General features: G+C 42.2%; 2 protein-coding genes across 4 annotated transcripts in view; one reads left to right on the top strand and one right to left on the bottom strand.

The window, feature by feature from the left end:
- Window positions 1-287: 287 nt before the first annotated feature.
- pcyt1ba (phosphate cytidylyltransferase 1B, choline a) lies at window positions 288-11,244 on the bottom strand. Of its 2 annotated transcripts, none has more exons than XM_004546577.5 (8): window positions 10,853-11,244; window positions 5,645-5,744; window positions 4,190-4,306; window positions 3,934-4,085; window positions 2,996-3,074; window positions 2,770-2,912; window positions 2,304-2,492; window positions 288-1,984 (listed from the first exon to the last, which is right to left on the bottom strand). In XM_004546577.5, exons 1-8 carry the CDS (start codon window positions 10,931-10,933, stop codon window positions 1,760-1,762), a joined length of 1,086 nt encoding a protein of 361 aa, XP_004546634.1. In that variant the 5' UTR covers window positions 10,934-11,244; the 3' UTR covers window positions 288-1,759. The 2 variants fall into 2 exon arrangements, with proteins under 2 accessions (XP_004546634.1, XP_004546635.1); XM_004546578.4 differs by lacking the exon at window positions 10,853-11,244 and adding an exon at window positions 9,652-10,832.
- A 784-nt stretch (window positions 11,245-12,028) lies between these two features.
- The window catches only part of pola1 (polymerase (DNA directed), alpha 1), a 67,406-nt gene continuing 62,322 nt past the window's right edge, over window positions 12,029-17,112 (top strand). The window contains exons 1-16 of one of the 2 annotated variants that reach the window (XM_004546576.3): window positions 12,029-12,188; window positions 12,630-12,757; window positions 13,013-13,109; window positions 13,215-13,292; window positions 13,374-13,489; window positions 13,696-13,758; window positions 14,023-14,124; window positions 14,232-14,400; window positions 14,517-14,685; window positions 15,451-15,623; window positions 15,742-15,854; window positions 16,086-16,199; window positions 16,274-16,348; window positions 16,450-16,588; window positions 16,702-16,856; window positions 16,969-17,053. In XM_004546576.3, coding sequence (XP_004546633.1) covers window positions 12,140-12,188; window positions 12,630-12,757; window positions 13,013-13,109; window positions 13,215-13,292; window positions 13,374-13,489; window positions 13,696-13,758; window positions 14,023-14,124; window positions 14,232-14,400; window positions 14,517-14,685; window positions 15,451-15,623; window positions 15,742-15,854; window positions 16,086-16,199; window positions 16,274-16,348; window positions 16,450-16,588; window positions 16,702-16,856; window positions 16,969-17,053 — 1,825 coding nt within the window. In that variant the 5' untranslated portion in view covers window positions 12,029-12,139. Of the gene's footprint in view, window positions 12,189-12,629; window positions 12,758-13,012; window positions 13,110-13,214; window positions 13,293-13,373; window positions 13,490-13,695; window positions 13,759-14,022; window positions 14,125-14,228; window positions 14,401-14,516; window positions 14,686-15,450; window positions 15,624-15,741; window positions 15,855-16,085; window positions 16,200-16,273; window positions 16,349-16,449; window positions 16,589-16,701; window positions 16,857-16,968; window positions 17,054-17,112 lie in introns of both variants that reach the window. The other variant, XM_004546575.3, reaches the window with a different exon arrangement.

Here is a 17,112-nt window from a genome sequence, read left to right as displayed (position 1 = left end):
AGACTCCATACCTTCTTTTTCACATGACCACTACCTACACCAGTTTCCATATATGTGTGCTATTGGGGTTTTATATTGTTTTTAATATCAAACTAAAGTGTAACAGTGTAGGAAATACCACACAGACCGTCACTGGAGTTTAACAGTGTTCTTTGCACATTTCCCACTAATTCAACTCTTTATTTGCACAAAGTTGAGTCAGCTATTGAACTAAAGTCATTCCCCCCCCAGTCTCTATTGACCTTTAACTTTTTAGCATCAATTAAAAAGTCTAAAAGTCTGCTTCATATTCTGTTATACATTTTTTTTTCTTTTATTCACATTTTGATTCATTTGAACATTAAAATAAATAATAAAAAAAAGACACACATTCCCAAATTTTGTTCATATAGTGCAGATTAACATGTAGTGCGTACAGGACATTAAGATCTCTACGTTGCATTATAGGGTACTTACTGTGTTGTTGGGGTGGAAGAGAGGTCTGCTCAGATGTGAGCAACGTACATTTCTAATCATCGCAGCGAGAACAGCGCTATGTTCAAGCCTGACGATTCACCCGCTGAGCTTTAATATTTTTGAGATATTTCAAGTATCGTCAGAGTTTGTCAGGTTTTTGTGGACGGCTGACATCAGATCCCAAAGAGCCAAAGAAATCTCTGCTAAACATGAAAAAAGACTTAAAAAATGACATGGCTTTTTTTTTTAATGGTGAAAATCCACAAGTGCTTCCTTTAACAGGTGAGACGCAACCTTTTATATGGCTAGATGTGAGAGTGATAACATTACCTCTTTGTGGAGTCTAAAAAATGCAATTTACATTCAAGAGGTTAATAAACAAAGGCTCTATTTTTTCTATTTCATCAAACTATTTGTTGCATGAAGCCTCAAGGATTGGATTTTGTGTCTCTTTTACAATCAGCAAAAAAAAAACCCAAAAATGTGATCTTTAAAAGTTGTGTTTATGTCTTTTTTTCTGTATCTTGATGGGTTTTGCTTAGGATTTTTTGCACATATCATCTGCATTTCAGAAACTTGACAATATACGTTCTTCTTCTGGGCTCCTGCAGAGAATTTCATATGAATATCTTAGAAGTAACTTGTGATTAGTGAATTTCAATGTGATCGTTTTTGTGAACACGGTCTAAAACAGCAAAGGCCGTGCGTTATCCAAGCATCGCCTCAGCTACTCTTAGGGTTCGCAGGGGTCTGTCGTTTAAATTCTGTTTAACTAGCACAAAATTACACAAAATGAATGAAACCAGTTTCAGTGTAGACGATATGTAGAACTGAATGTAAGACGAGGTGTTTCTGTAAGTCTGTGCCTACTCACGCATAGCTATCACACCGGTTACAAGAAAACTAGGCATCGTGAAGAGAAAATGATAATCTCACATAATAAGACAAAAAAACAAAACTGATGATATTATAAGCAAGCTGTTTGACAGTCTCTATCAGTGCTGGACAGTCAAAGATGCTGCACGGGATTTCTGTCCTTACAAAATCTGACACTGTGTCCTCATCTTCTTCCTTCCTCTTCCTCCTGTCTGCTTGGTTGCCCAGAAACAACAGAGACAGTGATGGCTTCTTAGCTCTGCAGCTCAGATTCCCCATGATCACCGTCTGCATTGCATATTTGCAACATCCTTGAGGGTAACTGTTTTTCAGTTTGTCAGCCAGTGTTTGGAGGAGTGTGTGCATGTGTTCGTGAGTGAGGTGTGCTTGCGTGTGAGTGTGCGCGTGCGCGGGTTGGTGTGACCGTCTACTTCTCGTCTTCATCCCCTTCGCTCATGCTGCTTATAGAGGCAGACGCTCCTTTTGGGGAGGTGGGGGGCGAGGGCCGCGCGTTGTGCCAGCGGGCGGGGGGAGACGGGGGAGAGGGTGAGCGCAGGGGGGAAAGTTCGCGGGGAGGGCTATTGCTGGGCGACTCTCTGGGAGACAGAGCGTAGGAGAGCATTCGACCACTGCGCTCCTGAAACACTTGTTTCTGCACAGAGAGGGGAAAGAAGATTGAAATGTTAGGAAATCAGATCACCTGAGAAAACTGAATGTGACGGGGCGCGCTCTGTGGCGCCGCTGCGGGGAGGCTGACACACCAGAGCTGCATCGGCTCATCACGCCTCCCCTGCAGCGGCGCCACAGACTGGGCCCAACCACACTGGACTTGTTATCACATCAAAGTACAAGCGACAGGGAATAAAACTTGAAAATGTGTCAAAGACATTCCAGTGACCAAACGATATTAAGTATTTTAAAGTTTTTTCTATATTTAGTAAGCGTTGACATTGCATTGCATAGTTACTTACCCATGTCCCATCAGGTCCAAATAATTCTAGGAAGTTTCCGATGAATTCTCTGGATTTTTCTTCCCATTTCTGAATGAGGTCGTGACTCTTCTCCTCCACGCGGTAAACAAAATGCTTGCTCTTTTCCTCAACTGTGCGAACTTTCTCCTTCATCCGATCCACTTGGTTCTGTAGCCGGTACTTCTTCTCCTGAAGGCACAAAATATTGCGGATAATTGCCACGTTTTTGGAGAACCAGAACCTAAATCAAAAATTGTGAATGTTGTAAATAGGAAGCATATGTCTGAGGTCAGTTTTCAACACCGCAGCTTTGTAGTCACATCGCAAATTAAGCTCCATACAACTGTGATGCACAATATCCAAAGACCTGTTACTTTCTCAAAAGAAGAAAATCAGCTTTTTTTCACATTAATCTGTGCTAAGCTGATGTTTAGAAATACAACACAGTGCAGTAAAATGTTCTCACATTGATGTAGCTGACATTAAGCTCCTTGGCCGTGTAGCCACGTTGAAGGTTGCGTCGGGCGTAGACGTCATAGTCTCTGACAATTCTCGTAATCAGGTCAGAGGTGGAGATTCCTTCTGTGCGTTGCGTGGGTACAAACATCCCTAATATACACACACACACAGCAGGTATGTTTTATGGTGGAAAACACAGTTATTTTATGTCCTTTTAATCATCAGACACTGACCTGCCTCCTTGATGTGTTTGTAAACGTCCTCACTTCCTGCTGAGGAGTATGGAATATCATCATGAGCCACAAAATCGATCTGAGGAACAATCAAAGGACACGCACTGTTGGCACACACAAAAGTGAACGTGCAGCAGAGGTCTTTCAAGGGCAAAATATGCATGCTTAAAGTTAGACATGGCATGGTTATGAACACATCATTGCACACAGAATTTCAGGGTGATAGTCACAAGCGTCTCATCATTAGAGGTCTCCTAAATAGTAAAGAAAATTTCCTTACTCACAGCATAGCATCCTCCTCAAATACTTTACTCACTAGCTACAGGTATTAGGTCACAGGTGACAGGTTTGTATAAGTGGATGTGTGCAATACATATAGTAAATTTACTAATACTTCTACTCGAAGCACTCGAGCTTCATTCACCCGTTTACACACATTCACATAGCGCGTTTGTTCTCTTCCTCTAAGCATTTCATTCGTACACTCTGACAGATGCACTGATGGGGAGTTGGGGTTCAGTATTTGCTCCCTGGGGATCAAACTACTGATCTTCTGATAAGTGAATGACCAGCTCTACCTGTATATCAAAGCACAGCAGCATTAAAGGAGCTAAACTAGATTAGACTAGATCTGAGTGAAATATAATTGAATTTAATAGCAAAACTAAACTAAAATAAACTTAATTGCTAACACTGCCTGCACCATTGACTGAATGTGAGCAGGTAAGTTTCTTTCAGGTAACTTCACCCTGAAACCACAAACTTTAAAGCCCAAGGAACTGTCAAGATCCTAATTTTGAGCAACAAGTGTCTCAAAACTTAGCCGATTAGTGAACAAAATATTTCATCCACTTTAAAGCTTATATAGTTCAAACCCCCGCCTCCCACACACACACACACACACACACACACACACACACACACACACACACACACACCTTGTGTTTCTCAAGGAACTCAGGCGTGAGAGTCCAGGGTGCATCTCTCAAGACCTCATCGACATAGCGGCAGTGTCTCAGCGCCTCGTAACGTTCGTGCTCCGTCATGACCGTGAAGCCCTTGTACTTGTGGGTTAGTTCATCACTGCACACTGTTTTAAGAGCACAGCAGCGACATACATAAAACTCGTGTGAGGTGTGGTGATTAAATAACAAATCTGGACAGGTGAAACCGTACCAGTGTGGTCTGTCTTACCTCCTACTATGAGGTAGGTGTTTGGAAAGAGATTCTTGGCCTGCATGAGAGCACGAGCGTGTCCAGAGTGGAATAGGTCAAAGATGCCATCTGCGTAGACTCTGACTGGCCGGTCCACTGAAAATACAGAAACACAAAAACAGTACAACATCACGGGAACAGGTAAGCATAAGTGAAGTGGTGTGCTGTTAGAGTAACAGTGGATATAGCCTCGAGTCAAACACAGAAACAGAGAATACTTACAGTACTTTTGCACAGCTTCATCTGGAGCCACAGAGACTCATTTAAACATTTTTAAATGTTTCCGAGCATGATCAAATTGGTAGTGCTTTTGGAGTCAAAGGATTTTTTTCCTCTTTATCGTTTTCTGACTGTTTTTCACCAGCTTTGGATTCGACTAGGGTCAGCATCACTGCTGGTAGCATGAGCCAACACCTGGACCCAACAGCGGTTGCACAGGTTGTCCAACTCCTCCAGGATTGCACATCAGTGGGTGCCATTGTCAGAAGGTTTGGTGTCTCCCAGCACGGCCTCAATAGCACGCAGGAGATACCAGGAGACAGACAGTTATTCTAGAAGAGCTGGACAGGGCTCGGTATCTGCTCCTTAGTGCAGAAGGAACAGGATGAGCACTGACCCAAAGAAATGACCTCCAGCAGGCCACTGGTGTGAGTACAAGCTACTGAGTACCATAGTGAGTTGGTGCAATTAAACTTCAGCAAAATTGACTAGCCTCCTGCTTTCATTCCTAAACCATTACACAGTCCACATCAATGTAGATATCCAGCATGATTTTTTCTAATGTGTTTTCAAAGCGTTACAATAATTTGTTTGAGCAGTTTATAGCCATACCTTTTTAAATAACATGCTAACAGACAGAAAGACAAAGACAAAAGAAAGAAAGAGACTCTTTTGTGGAAGTAATGAGTGTAGTTGAACTGCCAGCAAGTTACTGCAATATGTAGTTAAACCCCTACATTAATTACAAGTTCAGTCGTCCCCAGCAGTGGTGGTGACATGAAAAGGACCAGTAATGACTTGCCCATTTCAGTCCAATTATCTTGTAAAAACACATGCTATTATCTCACATACTATAATTAATGTAGCAGTGCAAGTACAAGAATACATGGGAAGTGGCAGCTGTAAAAATGGCAACAGCAGACAACAACACATTTAGTGGAAGGAGTTAGCACAGAACTAGTGGTGGTAATGACATCAGGGGTAAGAGTGTAGTAGCTGCTCTGAGAGTTCATAGTACAAACACTTGGAACAGAACCATTAGTTGCAAGAGCAATAGGAGCTGTAGCAGTGGTGGTAGTAGTAGTAGAAAAAGAAGTGATTGTGATAGAGTAGTGCAGTAGGAGATGTTGCAGATGAATGCTGTAAATGGAAAACATCAAAGCTGGGAGAAGACTGTGCGCAAGACAGGAGGATACCAAACAGCAGGAGGTCTACCTGGGGTGCCTTTGCAGGCCTGAGCAATGGTGAGCTTCTCATGAGGCGCGCGACAGTCACAGCTGGTCTCATTGGCAAAGATGGCAGGCTCCGTGAGAGTCTGGGACAGAGAGTGACCAGGTTAAACAGAGAATGAACGAGGGAGACTGATGATAGTTACTTCAGCATCCAAAAGCATTGCAGAGAAACACACTCATCTATCACTTCAGCTATGCACAGCATGCCTCCTTTTTCACGCCCTTCCCCACTTACTGTAACCTCCATTAAGTTATTGATCATAGCTGATGTCTGCGCTCTATTGGGACAGCAGCGCATGAAACAGACAGCGCTGCACTCAGTGTTATCGATCAGTCGGTGTGTGCGGGCAGACATTTACCTTTTCGCAAACCTGTGTGTGCATTGACATGACGGCACAGATAGATAAAGAGTAGAGCTACTGATTCAAAAACCTCCCAGGAAAAATGCAAAACAAGAAGAGCACTTGTGCAGCAAACTCAACAAGGTGAGGAGAGTTATCACTAGGAAAGGAAGCACAGGTGAGATATGGGTGCCTGTTAGCGTGTGTCAAAGCTACATCAAGGTTAAAGTGTTGCAGCACGCCTGAAAATGTGTCTTTTCGTGCCATCTGTTAACTGCAGGAGAAACGCTGAATCTCATTCACACAGATAAAAGGGACCTGGAGTCAGCACAGAACAGAAAGCCGTGGGAGTGTGAGAGGAGGAAGAAAGGATGGAGACAGATTCAGCCTCTTTGGAATAAACAGGCACCTGACGTCAACATGTATCCTCCAGGAGCAGCAACCGGCCTGGCATGGAGACAAACCAGTAAACGTGACACAGAGAAGGTGAGTCGGAGGGGGTTTTAAAAAGGTAAATAGATTTTTTTTAAAAAGAAAACACAGAGCTAGAGGGCAGATTCTATTTGCATATATGTATGCATCAGTAGTCCATTATAATGAAGGGAAAAATGATGCCAAATATTTTATATTGACCTTAAAACAGTACCTCACTGCCATAAATCAAAAAAGAAACATGTCGCTATTGTTTACTGAATTTTTATTACCAACCTCGAATTTGAGTAACAAATCAAGACCCACCTCGGTATCCTTATGAACCTTTCTCACTATACCCTTTAACAGACAGCTTATAAACTCTTGTGCCACTTAATGCATTGGTCAAAATTTCCAGTTAGGTATCTCAAAACTTTGATTGCTTAGAAGTCAGTAAGTTGACATTTTGAGACACCTGACTCAAAATGTCAACATTTATCCCTGCTGACTGATAGTGACCAGAAAGGTGGAACCAAAGACAGAATGCAGGAGAGAGTTCATGAACTGCAAAAGCAAGCTTTAGTGGCAGCTATCCAAGTTCAAAACACAAGAAACTAAAATAAGCAAACAGATGATGTGATAAAAGATGAAAGAAAGACAGAAAACTGACAAATAATGAGAAACAGGGGGAGAGGCACACAGGGGAACACAGTCAGCAACAGGTAAAAATCATTAGGGAAGGCAGACAGGAAGCAAAACAAAAGAAAACAATTTTCAAAGTAAAAGCCGGTAATGATTTAAAGAGGCTGAGAGATACCAACAGTAACACTTAGCAAGATGACAGAGAGAAGGGAGCGGAGAGGGACCAAGGCATAAACACAGAAATGCAACAGAGAGAAGCACAAAAAGAAACACCAGAAATGTGCTAATAAACCAATAATAGAACCAAAACAACTTCTATTAAAAACTCTAAGACAGGGGTAAGCAACTCCAGGCCTCGAGTGCCGGTGTCCTGCAGGTTTTAGATGTATCCTTGATTCAACACAACTGATTTAATGGCTAAATTACCTCCTCAACATGTCTTGAAGTTCTCCAAAGGCCTGGTAATGAACTAAACATTTGATTCAGGTGAGTTGCCTACCCCTGCTCTAAGATAATAAAATAAAATAAAACAGCTACACACTTAACACCACCACAACTAAGACTTGTAATATCCTAGAATTATAAAAGAAACAAACAGAACCTCGAACTTAAACACATTAAGTAAAGAACTCAAAACAAGTATCGAAGGCAAACAGTAGACAGTTAGATCCTGACTGGTCCTGTCTCAGTATTAGAGATAAGTAAGTAATTTTGCCACCTTTGTGCCACATGAATGCATGCTTGTACTTCTCTAACTTTGGAAATGCACATGGCTGGATCATAGATGAATATTTGTTTTCCCAAAAAGGAGTTCAAATTGCACATGTATAAGCTGCACATTGTAGCCTGCCTATGTGCAACAGCTGTGCTTTGTGGTCATTTCTTTTGTCCTGTCTTCCTCCCCTCACCACCAACCGGCCCCTCCCTGTGCGTGGTTCTGCCAGAGGTTTCTTCCTGTTAAATATACGTTTTTCCTTCCCACTGCCACCAAGTGCTTCCTCATAGAGGGTCATCTGATTGTTGGGTTTTCTCTGTATTATTGTAGGCTCTTTACATTACAATATAAAGCATCTTGAGGCGACTGTTGTTGTGATTTGGTGCTATACAAATAAAACTGAGCTGAATTGAATTTCTGTATTATGTGAGCTTCATCAAATGATTACATTGAGTCTAAGGAAAGAAGGAAAGGTTTCCAATACATACTGTGTCAACAAAAACTAAAGTTTTCCTTGGACATTTTGGCACAATATGAATGAATTTACGCAGGTAATACATTAAATCACAGTGTGGACTAGCCCCTCAAAGTACTTTTTCCATCCTTTATCATCCCTTCACTCATAAGTACCTTTCCATCTCTATCCTTGAGCTTCCTAACCTGCTGCACATCCTTTCCAGCTTGATCTCTCTGCTTAGCCAATCAATACAAGTCCTTTTCCTTCCTTAGTGTCCAGCCTCACATAGAACTCACTACAAGCCTTTTCCTTTGCCTCTTCTATTATCTACACATAGCCTCCCAGTAGTCCTGCCTACTGTCTTCATCAATCTGACAATCTAACTTTTGCTTTGCTAACCTCTTCCTTTAAATGCTTTCCTATACTTCCTCATTCCACTGCACTTACAGACGACACTACAGCCAGGAGGTGTTGGTTAAAAGTGTTTATTAGAGCTTAAAAGTGAATACATGCATAACTCCTAATATGCACTATGATCCAGAAAGCATTAAGTTTAAAAGGTTTATCACAATGTGCTCTTTCTGTACTAGATTGCAATTTTTTTTTAAGATAAAGCAAAAGAGGACCAACCTGCATGCACAATCTTACCCTAATGAACATTTTGCTGTTCGTCATGTTAAACAATCCTACCTGTCATAAACTGACCCACCAATTTCCAATTCAAGGACATTAGAGTTAAATCAGGGCTGCAACAGAACTGGAGGAGCAACCTCATCACCTGTGATTCACCTATGGCCCAGGAAGAACAGAGCTCCACCATCTGAACACAGCAGATGGTAAAGACTGAAAACCAAGTGACCAGAGGTACAGGCACCTGACCTATCAGAGCAGGCGCTCAGTAATGCCCACTCTGGCACAAGCAAAGAACATCTGGCATAAGAAGGATTAAGGCTGGGGGGAAAGAGAGAGCCACAGGGACATGGGACATGAGACTAACAATGAGATTGGCTCTCAAGAAGAAAAAATGGCTTGATGGAGTGGAGACAGAGGTGAGGAAAAGGCAAAATGGAGAGTTTTTAGGAGCATTAAAGCCAGAAATCACACCAGGGTGAGCAATCATCAAAAAGATAGAAGAGATAAGAAAGAGTATCCTAAAATAGGAGGCTCTGTAATCCTCGCTGCAGCATTTTCGCCCTCAGCAGGACGTTCATGCTATGTTGGCTACCGTACGGACCCCTTCCCTTCTTTGGCAACACACTCATTAACACCCACACACACACTGTCCACTCAGCACTCTAAGCATATCCCACAGCCACATGCTGAGGGGATCTGTTTCATAACAGGACCCTTTGTCTCCCTCTCTGTCACACACACTCTGTGCGCAATGGAAGACGAGAAAACGCACACAGGCGCGGATGCCCTACCGTTCGGGGATGAGGGCAGGTGTGTTCAAGCTCCTCCATTATTCCCAAAGACTCATGGGATGCAGCTGTGGTCCCTCTGATATGTGACTCAGCATCAGTGAAACGATGCCTCTCCTCACCACTCTGTCTCCTTCCTCTGTTCCCCCGCCCACTCTCCGCTCTGCCTCTCTGTCTGTCCTCTCCTCCTCATCTGATCCTCTCTGCTGCAGAGACGCAGACTCATGGCAGAGGCCTCACTCTGACTATTTTTTGGAATAAAAAAATCTGCCTTCCGCGTTTTAATAGCAATTTAAAAAGCGCCAAGCGCCGTCTGTTAAAACGCAGTTATATTCCCGTTAGTCTTGCGCCATATTAAAGCTTTAACATAAAACACTTCTCCGAGTTAAAAGGCTTTTAACCCTGTCTGCTCAGGGGTGCCCCTTTAGGGTATACGGGGAAACACCAGAGCACTCTTCTTTTGATTGCTTGACTCTATGTTGAAATCCTCACATGGGAAAACATATTTGGCACGACCTGTCTGTTTATTACTGTGTACTAACAAATGAGCACAGATTCAACCCAAAACAGTGAGGAGATGAATTAAGAGATCACACTGGCATCTTTTCACGAGCCGCGAGTGAATCTGTGTCTGCGTAAACGATCTCTGCGCGCTGAGGAGCTTTCTCCATGGCGACGGAAAAGAGGAGAGAGAGCTCCATGAGGTAGCCAATGAGAGAGGACCGCCAGTATACCCGGTGAGGATTGGTTGAGCAGGCCATCAGTGAAAAATGGCACTGAGTGGCACCGTTATCCGCCAAACACTGATTTAAATGGATGTATGTGGGTTTTCACGTGTCTAGTGTATGTGCTTATCTTTGTGTGAGATTTGTAAACAAACACGATTGTGGGAAAGAAGAAGCTAAAAAAAACTGTGCTGACTAGTTTAGTATCCCTCATTGCATAACTTAAGGTAGACCAAGCACCTATAAAGTACAGCAGTGCATTTGACTGTAATATGACCGTCGTATTTTAATATTTGGAGCATTTTCTTTAGGGTTAGATTCCGACCACTCACAAAAGTTTACCCTCCAAGCTAACGGGCAAAACTTACCCCCGCAAATCCTCACCAAAAAGAAGAAGAAAAAAAGTCAACAAATGGAATAGGCATATAAATTGCGCATAAAGGAACAATTATTTTAATGTCTATATAGGGATGTCTTACCTTTAGAGATCCTCTTCTGCGACAAAAAGGCGCGACAGGTGCGCAAGAGGAATGCGCTCTGACGCGTCGTTGTTTCACCATGGCGGAACAAACAAAATATCACAATCAGACTCACTTTTTCTCTGCTTTGCTCTTTATAAAGTGAGTGAGCTGCGCAGCGGCAAAAGTGCAGCAGAGCAACAGCAAGCTGTTTGTCTACTCTGACCAAAGGACGCATCAGCTGCTCAGCGCTGATGAGCAGCGACAACTGTGGGCCATAGTCGATATAGCAGAGCTTACGGTAGACTTCCTCAGATTTGTACCTCAGCAAACGGCCTAATTCATGCAATCTGCAACTTCTTACCCTAATGAGAACAAGTGGAAAAAGCGTAATGTTGTAAAGACAAAAATAAGATGAATACTACAAAGAGCGTTTCTAACCTGGAGTGTACTGTGCAGTCCTCCGGAACCTGGCGGAGTAATCACTGTCTTTTAATGTATAGAAAGCCAAAATAAGCTGTGTGAATGAAGGACAAAACACGCTTTGTGTTCTCATTATTGGACGCACTGTGTCTCTGTGGCCCCAATCTGGGACAGGAATCTATTGTCCTCTCCATGGACCGGTTTGGTTGCTGTGGAAACCAGCTTCACTGGGGTAGCCAGGCTTTGAAAAACAGGGCAAAATAATGGCCCCAGTTCTAAAAATCCCCAGATTTATAGAATGGTTTAAAAGGTTTTTGTTTTATAAATTTATATTGTTCTTGTTTTGTTTCTTTTAGTCAAATTGCGATGCAATTTTATTAAATAAAAAGAAATAAAAAGTCACTATAAACTCGTTTGAACCTCATACAATATTTAGGCTAATATCATATAAATTGACTTTTTGAGACCACTTTTGACAAATTTTTTGCTCAGAAACTTTCTCTGATTTGCATTTTAAACTTCTTTAAGTTACATAAACGTGGTTTCTGTGTAAATTCTGAAAACGGTCGAAATTGTGAATATATTTTCAGCGCATGCTCTGTTTGCCACATCGCGCCAGACCTCAGTAATCACACACACTTACCTGCCAGATAAATGTAATCAGGTAAAAAGGGGAGAAGATAGGGCGCAGCCCGTAGGGATTGTACAACACTGCCACCTTGCGGACAGAGGTGAGATAGCGTGCCAGTTTATTGGTTGGGCGCTCTGTCGTCACTTCCGACATATGACTTTCCCCGGGAAGACGATTTGGCGCGAGCTGTTCTGTTGTTGTGTTGACCTGCCATAACCGTACGAATAAATAAGACAAAACCCCCACTTCTCCCCATGGCTCCAGTGTCAAACCCTGAGAAAGACATGGACGCTCCGGACGGCGGTGAGTTTTGGACCTCGCACTTCTGTTTTTGTTGACTTTTGGCGACATTGCGGTGGCAAAGCGAAGAAGCTAGCTGACACGTTAGCTAGTTCAGATTATGTTAATACGCCTGCTATCAGGCTTCGCTCATTAACACCCAAAGTGCCCACCGTTGTCTGCTTGCCAGCGTTTTCCACTGTAAAAGGAGTATTATTAAGGTTCAAGCAGGAGGACATGAAGGTAGCTACCAGAAGAGCGTTGATGCAAAGGTCTGTTAACTTCTGTGGCGCTTCGAGAACGACAAAAATCTATATAATGACCACCAGTAAGTCTGCAGACGTTTAAATTGAATGATAAAAGAAACACAGGGGTCAGGTCGATCTGGCATGTGTGTATTATATGTTTGAAGAAACGAGTCAAATGGCCCTTCCTCATACTGCGTTGTCTTGACCCTCTCCTCAGACGATGGAAGTGAAGCCTGTGGTTTGGCGAAGACTCGCTCCAGACGGGAGAAACGGGAGAAGGTGGGGAGGAAGTCCGCACTGGAACAGCTCAAAAAGGCTAAGATGGGAGAGAAGATCAAGTATGAGGTATGAAAGGCAGCCATATCACTGGTTCCTGGTTTAAGGTGTGTGAAGAATGTGTTAAATTGCATCAAACACCTGTTTTAACTGCGTCACTGTGGCTTAATAAACAAAGCTGGTTAAGTCTCTCCATACTTCCTTTTACAGCATCTGTTTTTCACTCATTAAAATGATTCATGCTTTTCTCTATCCTAGGATGCTGTATGCAGGTGTCATTTCACAGTAGTACACCTGTGTTTTAACCAGTGTTGTGTTTTTCAGGTGAAGGAGTTCAGCAGTGTGTATGAGGAGGTGGACGAGGATGAGTACTCAAAGATGGTACGAGAGAGGCAAGAGGATGACTGGATTATTGATGATGGTTAGTGTCAGTTACCTCAGCCTGCCGTAGGAATATTTATACTGTGCCAACGTCACAATTGTTTTATTACCTCTCCTTTTTTTTTTCTTTTTCTTTTTTTGCCAGATGGAACAGGATACGTGGAGGATGGACGAGAAATCTTTGACGATGATTTGGATGATGATGTAGTGGAAGACAAAAGGGGTAAACACAAGGAGTTGATTACATTTTCTGGAGTAAGTTGTCCAGATCAGGTGCATGAATAGGTTTTGTTTGTTTTATCAGGAAAAGGAGGCGCCAAAGGAGCTGACTCAAGGAAGAATGTGAAGAAATCTGTCGTAGCCAAACCCAACAGCATTAAGAGCCTATTCATGAACAGCAACGTCAAGAGGCCTGCTGAGGTATGTGTTTGTTAGCATCTTTGATTTGCTTCTGTGAAAAATGCCCCGTGCAGTCTACATGTAATGATTTCTGTGCCTGCATGGTGCTTTGGATATTCCAGTCAATGTAAAGCTTAACAACATCCAGCTTTTTTATTTTTATTTTTTATTTTTATTTTTAGTCGTTATGCATTTGTCAGATGTTTTTGTACTTTTGTCTCTTACAGAAAGATGTGGATCTGTCCAAAGATGACCTGTTAGGGGATATCTTACAGGACCTGCACTCTGAGGTTGGTAATTCTTCATTTAAACATGTGACAGTAGTCTGTAGCAAGGCGTTTTCATCTATTAACCACACTTGTGATTACACATACTATTCTAAAATCTGCAATGTTTTATTATGTTTCTTTTCTCACCATTTTTTTACTTTTCTCCTGTTTGGGCATGATGACATATTCCCTTCTACTTTTTTTTTCTTTTAAAGGCTGTAATTTCTTTCTTTTGGTGTCTTAGCCTTTGTTAATATGGCTTTAAAATATGCTCCGTCTTTCCAGAAACCAGCTCTTCTGACCCCGCCACCTGTGGTGACTCTAAAGAAAAAGAAATCTGTGGGATCACCCATGAATCCCTTCTCTATCAAACCTCAGTTGCCAAAGGTAACTCACTCCACCCTCCTAATCAAAGCATATTGATTAGCTCTTTAGACATGTTTATAAAGTGGCTTACCTGAAATTATAACGAATCATCATCCCTTTGATAGCAGGACTCACCCTTAGCTGCTGGGGTAAAGGCAAAAGTGATTCGAACGCCACCATCACACTCTGCCCCCAGGTCATCAGTCCGTCCTCCTTCGTCCACATCTGCTTCTCTTGTGGCAAAGCAGAAGGTAAAAGTGGAAGAGCTGAATGAAGAAGACAAGAACGAAGAAGAAGGTAATGAAGATAGTTTCTAATCTCTTGCCTTTTTTTTTTTTTTTTTTTTTTTTTTTTTTTTTTTTTGCTTTGTGAAAAGTTTATGCACTAACTTTACATTTTAACATGTTCCTCAGTGAATGATGCCATGGCATTTGATGAGATGGACTTTGATGAACCGATGGAGGTTGGCCTTGAGGAGGAGGCCCCTGTAGTGAAAGACGATGCGGAGTCTAAACATGAAGTAGCAGCAGTGACTGCAGTCAAAGTTGAGGCCAAAGGTGAACCTCAGGATCCAGTCCTCATGTGAGTTTTTCATGCCTTTAGTTCAGCCTCATTTTATTTCCCATAGTTGTAGTTCTATGGGTTGTGCTAAAATTGCTGTCTTTCAGTCCCGAGGAAACGAAGCAAGGACAAGGAAAATATAAAATGCATATAGCAAAATTAACCCTGTGCTTATGTGAGTCAATTTAAATGCCATTTAAACAGGTGTTTACTCCTGTGGCATCTGTTCCTCCCGTGTTTTACCTGCACATGCCGGTGTTTCTAAAGGAATTCGAAAAGCTAAATGCGATGGCTGATTATTGCATTGGGCTATTATGAAAATGACTGCAATTCAGTTCACTTCAGTGGTTCACAAATGTATTTGGGTCAAACAGCAGGGCTCCATACATTAAAGAAGAAGACAAAACATGTCACTCTTCTGTGTCACACCTGCAGTCAATCCCCCACAAAACATTGCTGGACTCATTAAGGTCTGGAATGATTGTAGCTTTGAGTAACTCCAGATTAAAAATAAAGATCTAAGCCGTCTTGTTGTGTTGTTAACTTGCAGGAAGTCAAAAATGAATTCCCCAGCAAGTGAGCAGCATTTAAAGTTGTTCACACTTGCTTTTAAAAACGTGGGAGTCTTGTGTTGCCTGATTATATATTGACTGCGTTGTGCAGTCACTTTGATGATTGCAGGTGCAGTTAGCATGACCCACAGAACTAATTATGTTCTTAAACTGGAATAGTTCACATATGAGCAGATGGGTTTTTAGCAGTTTCTTTGCTGTGTTCCTTGTCAAGGTCCAGCAGAATTGGAAGCTCTTGGGGACAAGAGGAGGAGGGCGGAGGTAACGACGCTCCGGCCGAGGTGCAGGTCGATTCCAGCCAACTTCCTCTGGTGGAGGGCCCGGACGGGGAGCAGGTTTTCCGCTTTTATTGGTTGGATGCTTTCGAAGACCCATACAACCAACCAGGTGGGTCCCATTTTCACCCACTGTGAGGATAAAATACAATGCGGTTACGTTTACTGTTTTTAAAAAAATCATGGGCAGGTTTGTAGAGCTCACCCTGATATGTGAATTTAAATGAAAGGTGTGGTGTACCTGTTTGGAAAAGTGTGGATTGAGTCTGCAAAGTCTCATGTCAGCTGCTGTGTTAGCATCAAGAACATTGAGCGGACCATGTACCTCCTACCTCGCGAATATGTAAGTTTCATCTGTCGAAAAATGAATTACCTGTGAAAGTAGAAAGCTGTGTGATTGTGTTGTTTAACTATGATTGAGTTAAGTAGTATTTATATTTGTTTTCCACTACACAATATTAGCAATTGAATATATGGAACTATATTTGTTGGAATCTAAAAAGTGAGATGTAAGTTTTATACAGAAATATCTACTGATTAAAAGTCTAATTAGTGTTTGTATTGCATTTAACAGAAGACAAACCCCAGGACCGGGGAGGTGTCCAACACTCCAGTAGGGATGATGGATGTGTACCAAGAGTTCAACGAGCTCTCTGAGAAGTTTAAGATCATGAAGTTCAAGTCCAAGGTCTGATTAGACTGTAAAGTGTGAATGTAGTCATGTTTTTAGCTTGTGTTTGATTTCTTTTTCTTGTCCTACAGAAAGTGGAGAAGAACTATGCGTTTGAAATTCCTGACGTGCCCACTCAGTGCGAGTACCTGGAAGTCAGATATTCTGTGAGCAGACTTGTATATATGCTATTCCCTCATTGTCCTCGCTTTATCCAGCTCTTTATGTTTAGATAAGCTTTAATCCTTTGGGAAATATTGTTTCGCAGGCTGAGTTCCCCTCGCTGCCTTCTGACCTCAAGGGGGCGACCTTTTCCCACATTTTTGGAACCAACACATCCAGTCTGGAGCACTTTCTCCTCAGCAGGAAGATTAAAGGCCCTTGCTGGTTGGATATCAAGTCACCACGTGAGTAGGAGATGTAGACTTTTACTAAGTTTAACTTTATCTGTTGGAATTTTGCAAAAAAATTCAGATGACATGTTAAACTTAGTCTCTAAACTTCACTGTGTCAATGTTAGAGCTAATGAACCAGCCGGTCAGCTGGTGTAAGGTGGAGGCGCTCTCTCTGAGGAGTGATTTAATCACAGTCGTCAAAGATCTCCCACCTCCACCACTCACTGTCATGTCCATCAGTCTCAAGACTGTCCAGAACCCTAAAACTCACCAAAATGAGGTCAGAACACACACGATCAAATATCCTGCCGGATACTGCGATTTTATGCTTTTTGCAAACAGACTGAAATACTAAAGAAGTGAGGACTCAATGCAGTCATTTTCCCCTGCAGATTGTGTCTCTAGCTGCGCTTATACACTATCGCTTCCACATGGATAAATCTCCTCCTCAGCCTCCGTACCAGACTCATTTCTGCGGTGAGTTTTTTCATGGCGTCGCACATGAGAATGTAGTCTTTGTATGCATAGTTATTTAT

The sequence above is a fragment of the Maylandia zebra genome, linkage group LG9 (genome assembly GCF_041146795.1).
Source record: "Maylandia zebra isolate NMK-2024a linkage group LG9, Mzebra_GT3a, whole genome shotgun sequence".
NCBI lineage: Eukaryota > Metazoa > Chordata > Actinopteri > Cichliformes > Cichlidae > Maylandia > Maylandia zebra.
The sequence above is the reverse complement of the archived record's forward strand: the minus strand, read 5'-3'. Positions and strand labels throughout refer to the sequence as shown.

What these genes read in the sequence shown, in the direction of transcription:
- pcyt1ba (XM_004546577.5), bottom strand. Translation starts at nt 10,933, where the DNA reads ATGGTGAAACAACGACGCGTCAGAGCGCATTCCTCTTGCGCACCTGTC. An exon ending in GGCCTGCAAAGGCACCCCAG is followed by an intron (nt 4,307 to 5,644) that starts GTAGACCTCCTG and finishes CTGTATTTTCAG; the next exon opens with TGGACCGGCCAGTCAGAGTC. An exon ending in TTAATGTCAGCTACATCAAT is followed by an intron (nt 2,493 to 2,769) that starts GTGAGAACATTT and finishes TTGTGCCTTCAG; the next exon opens with GAGAAGAAGTACCGGCTACA.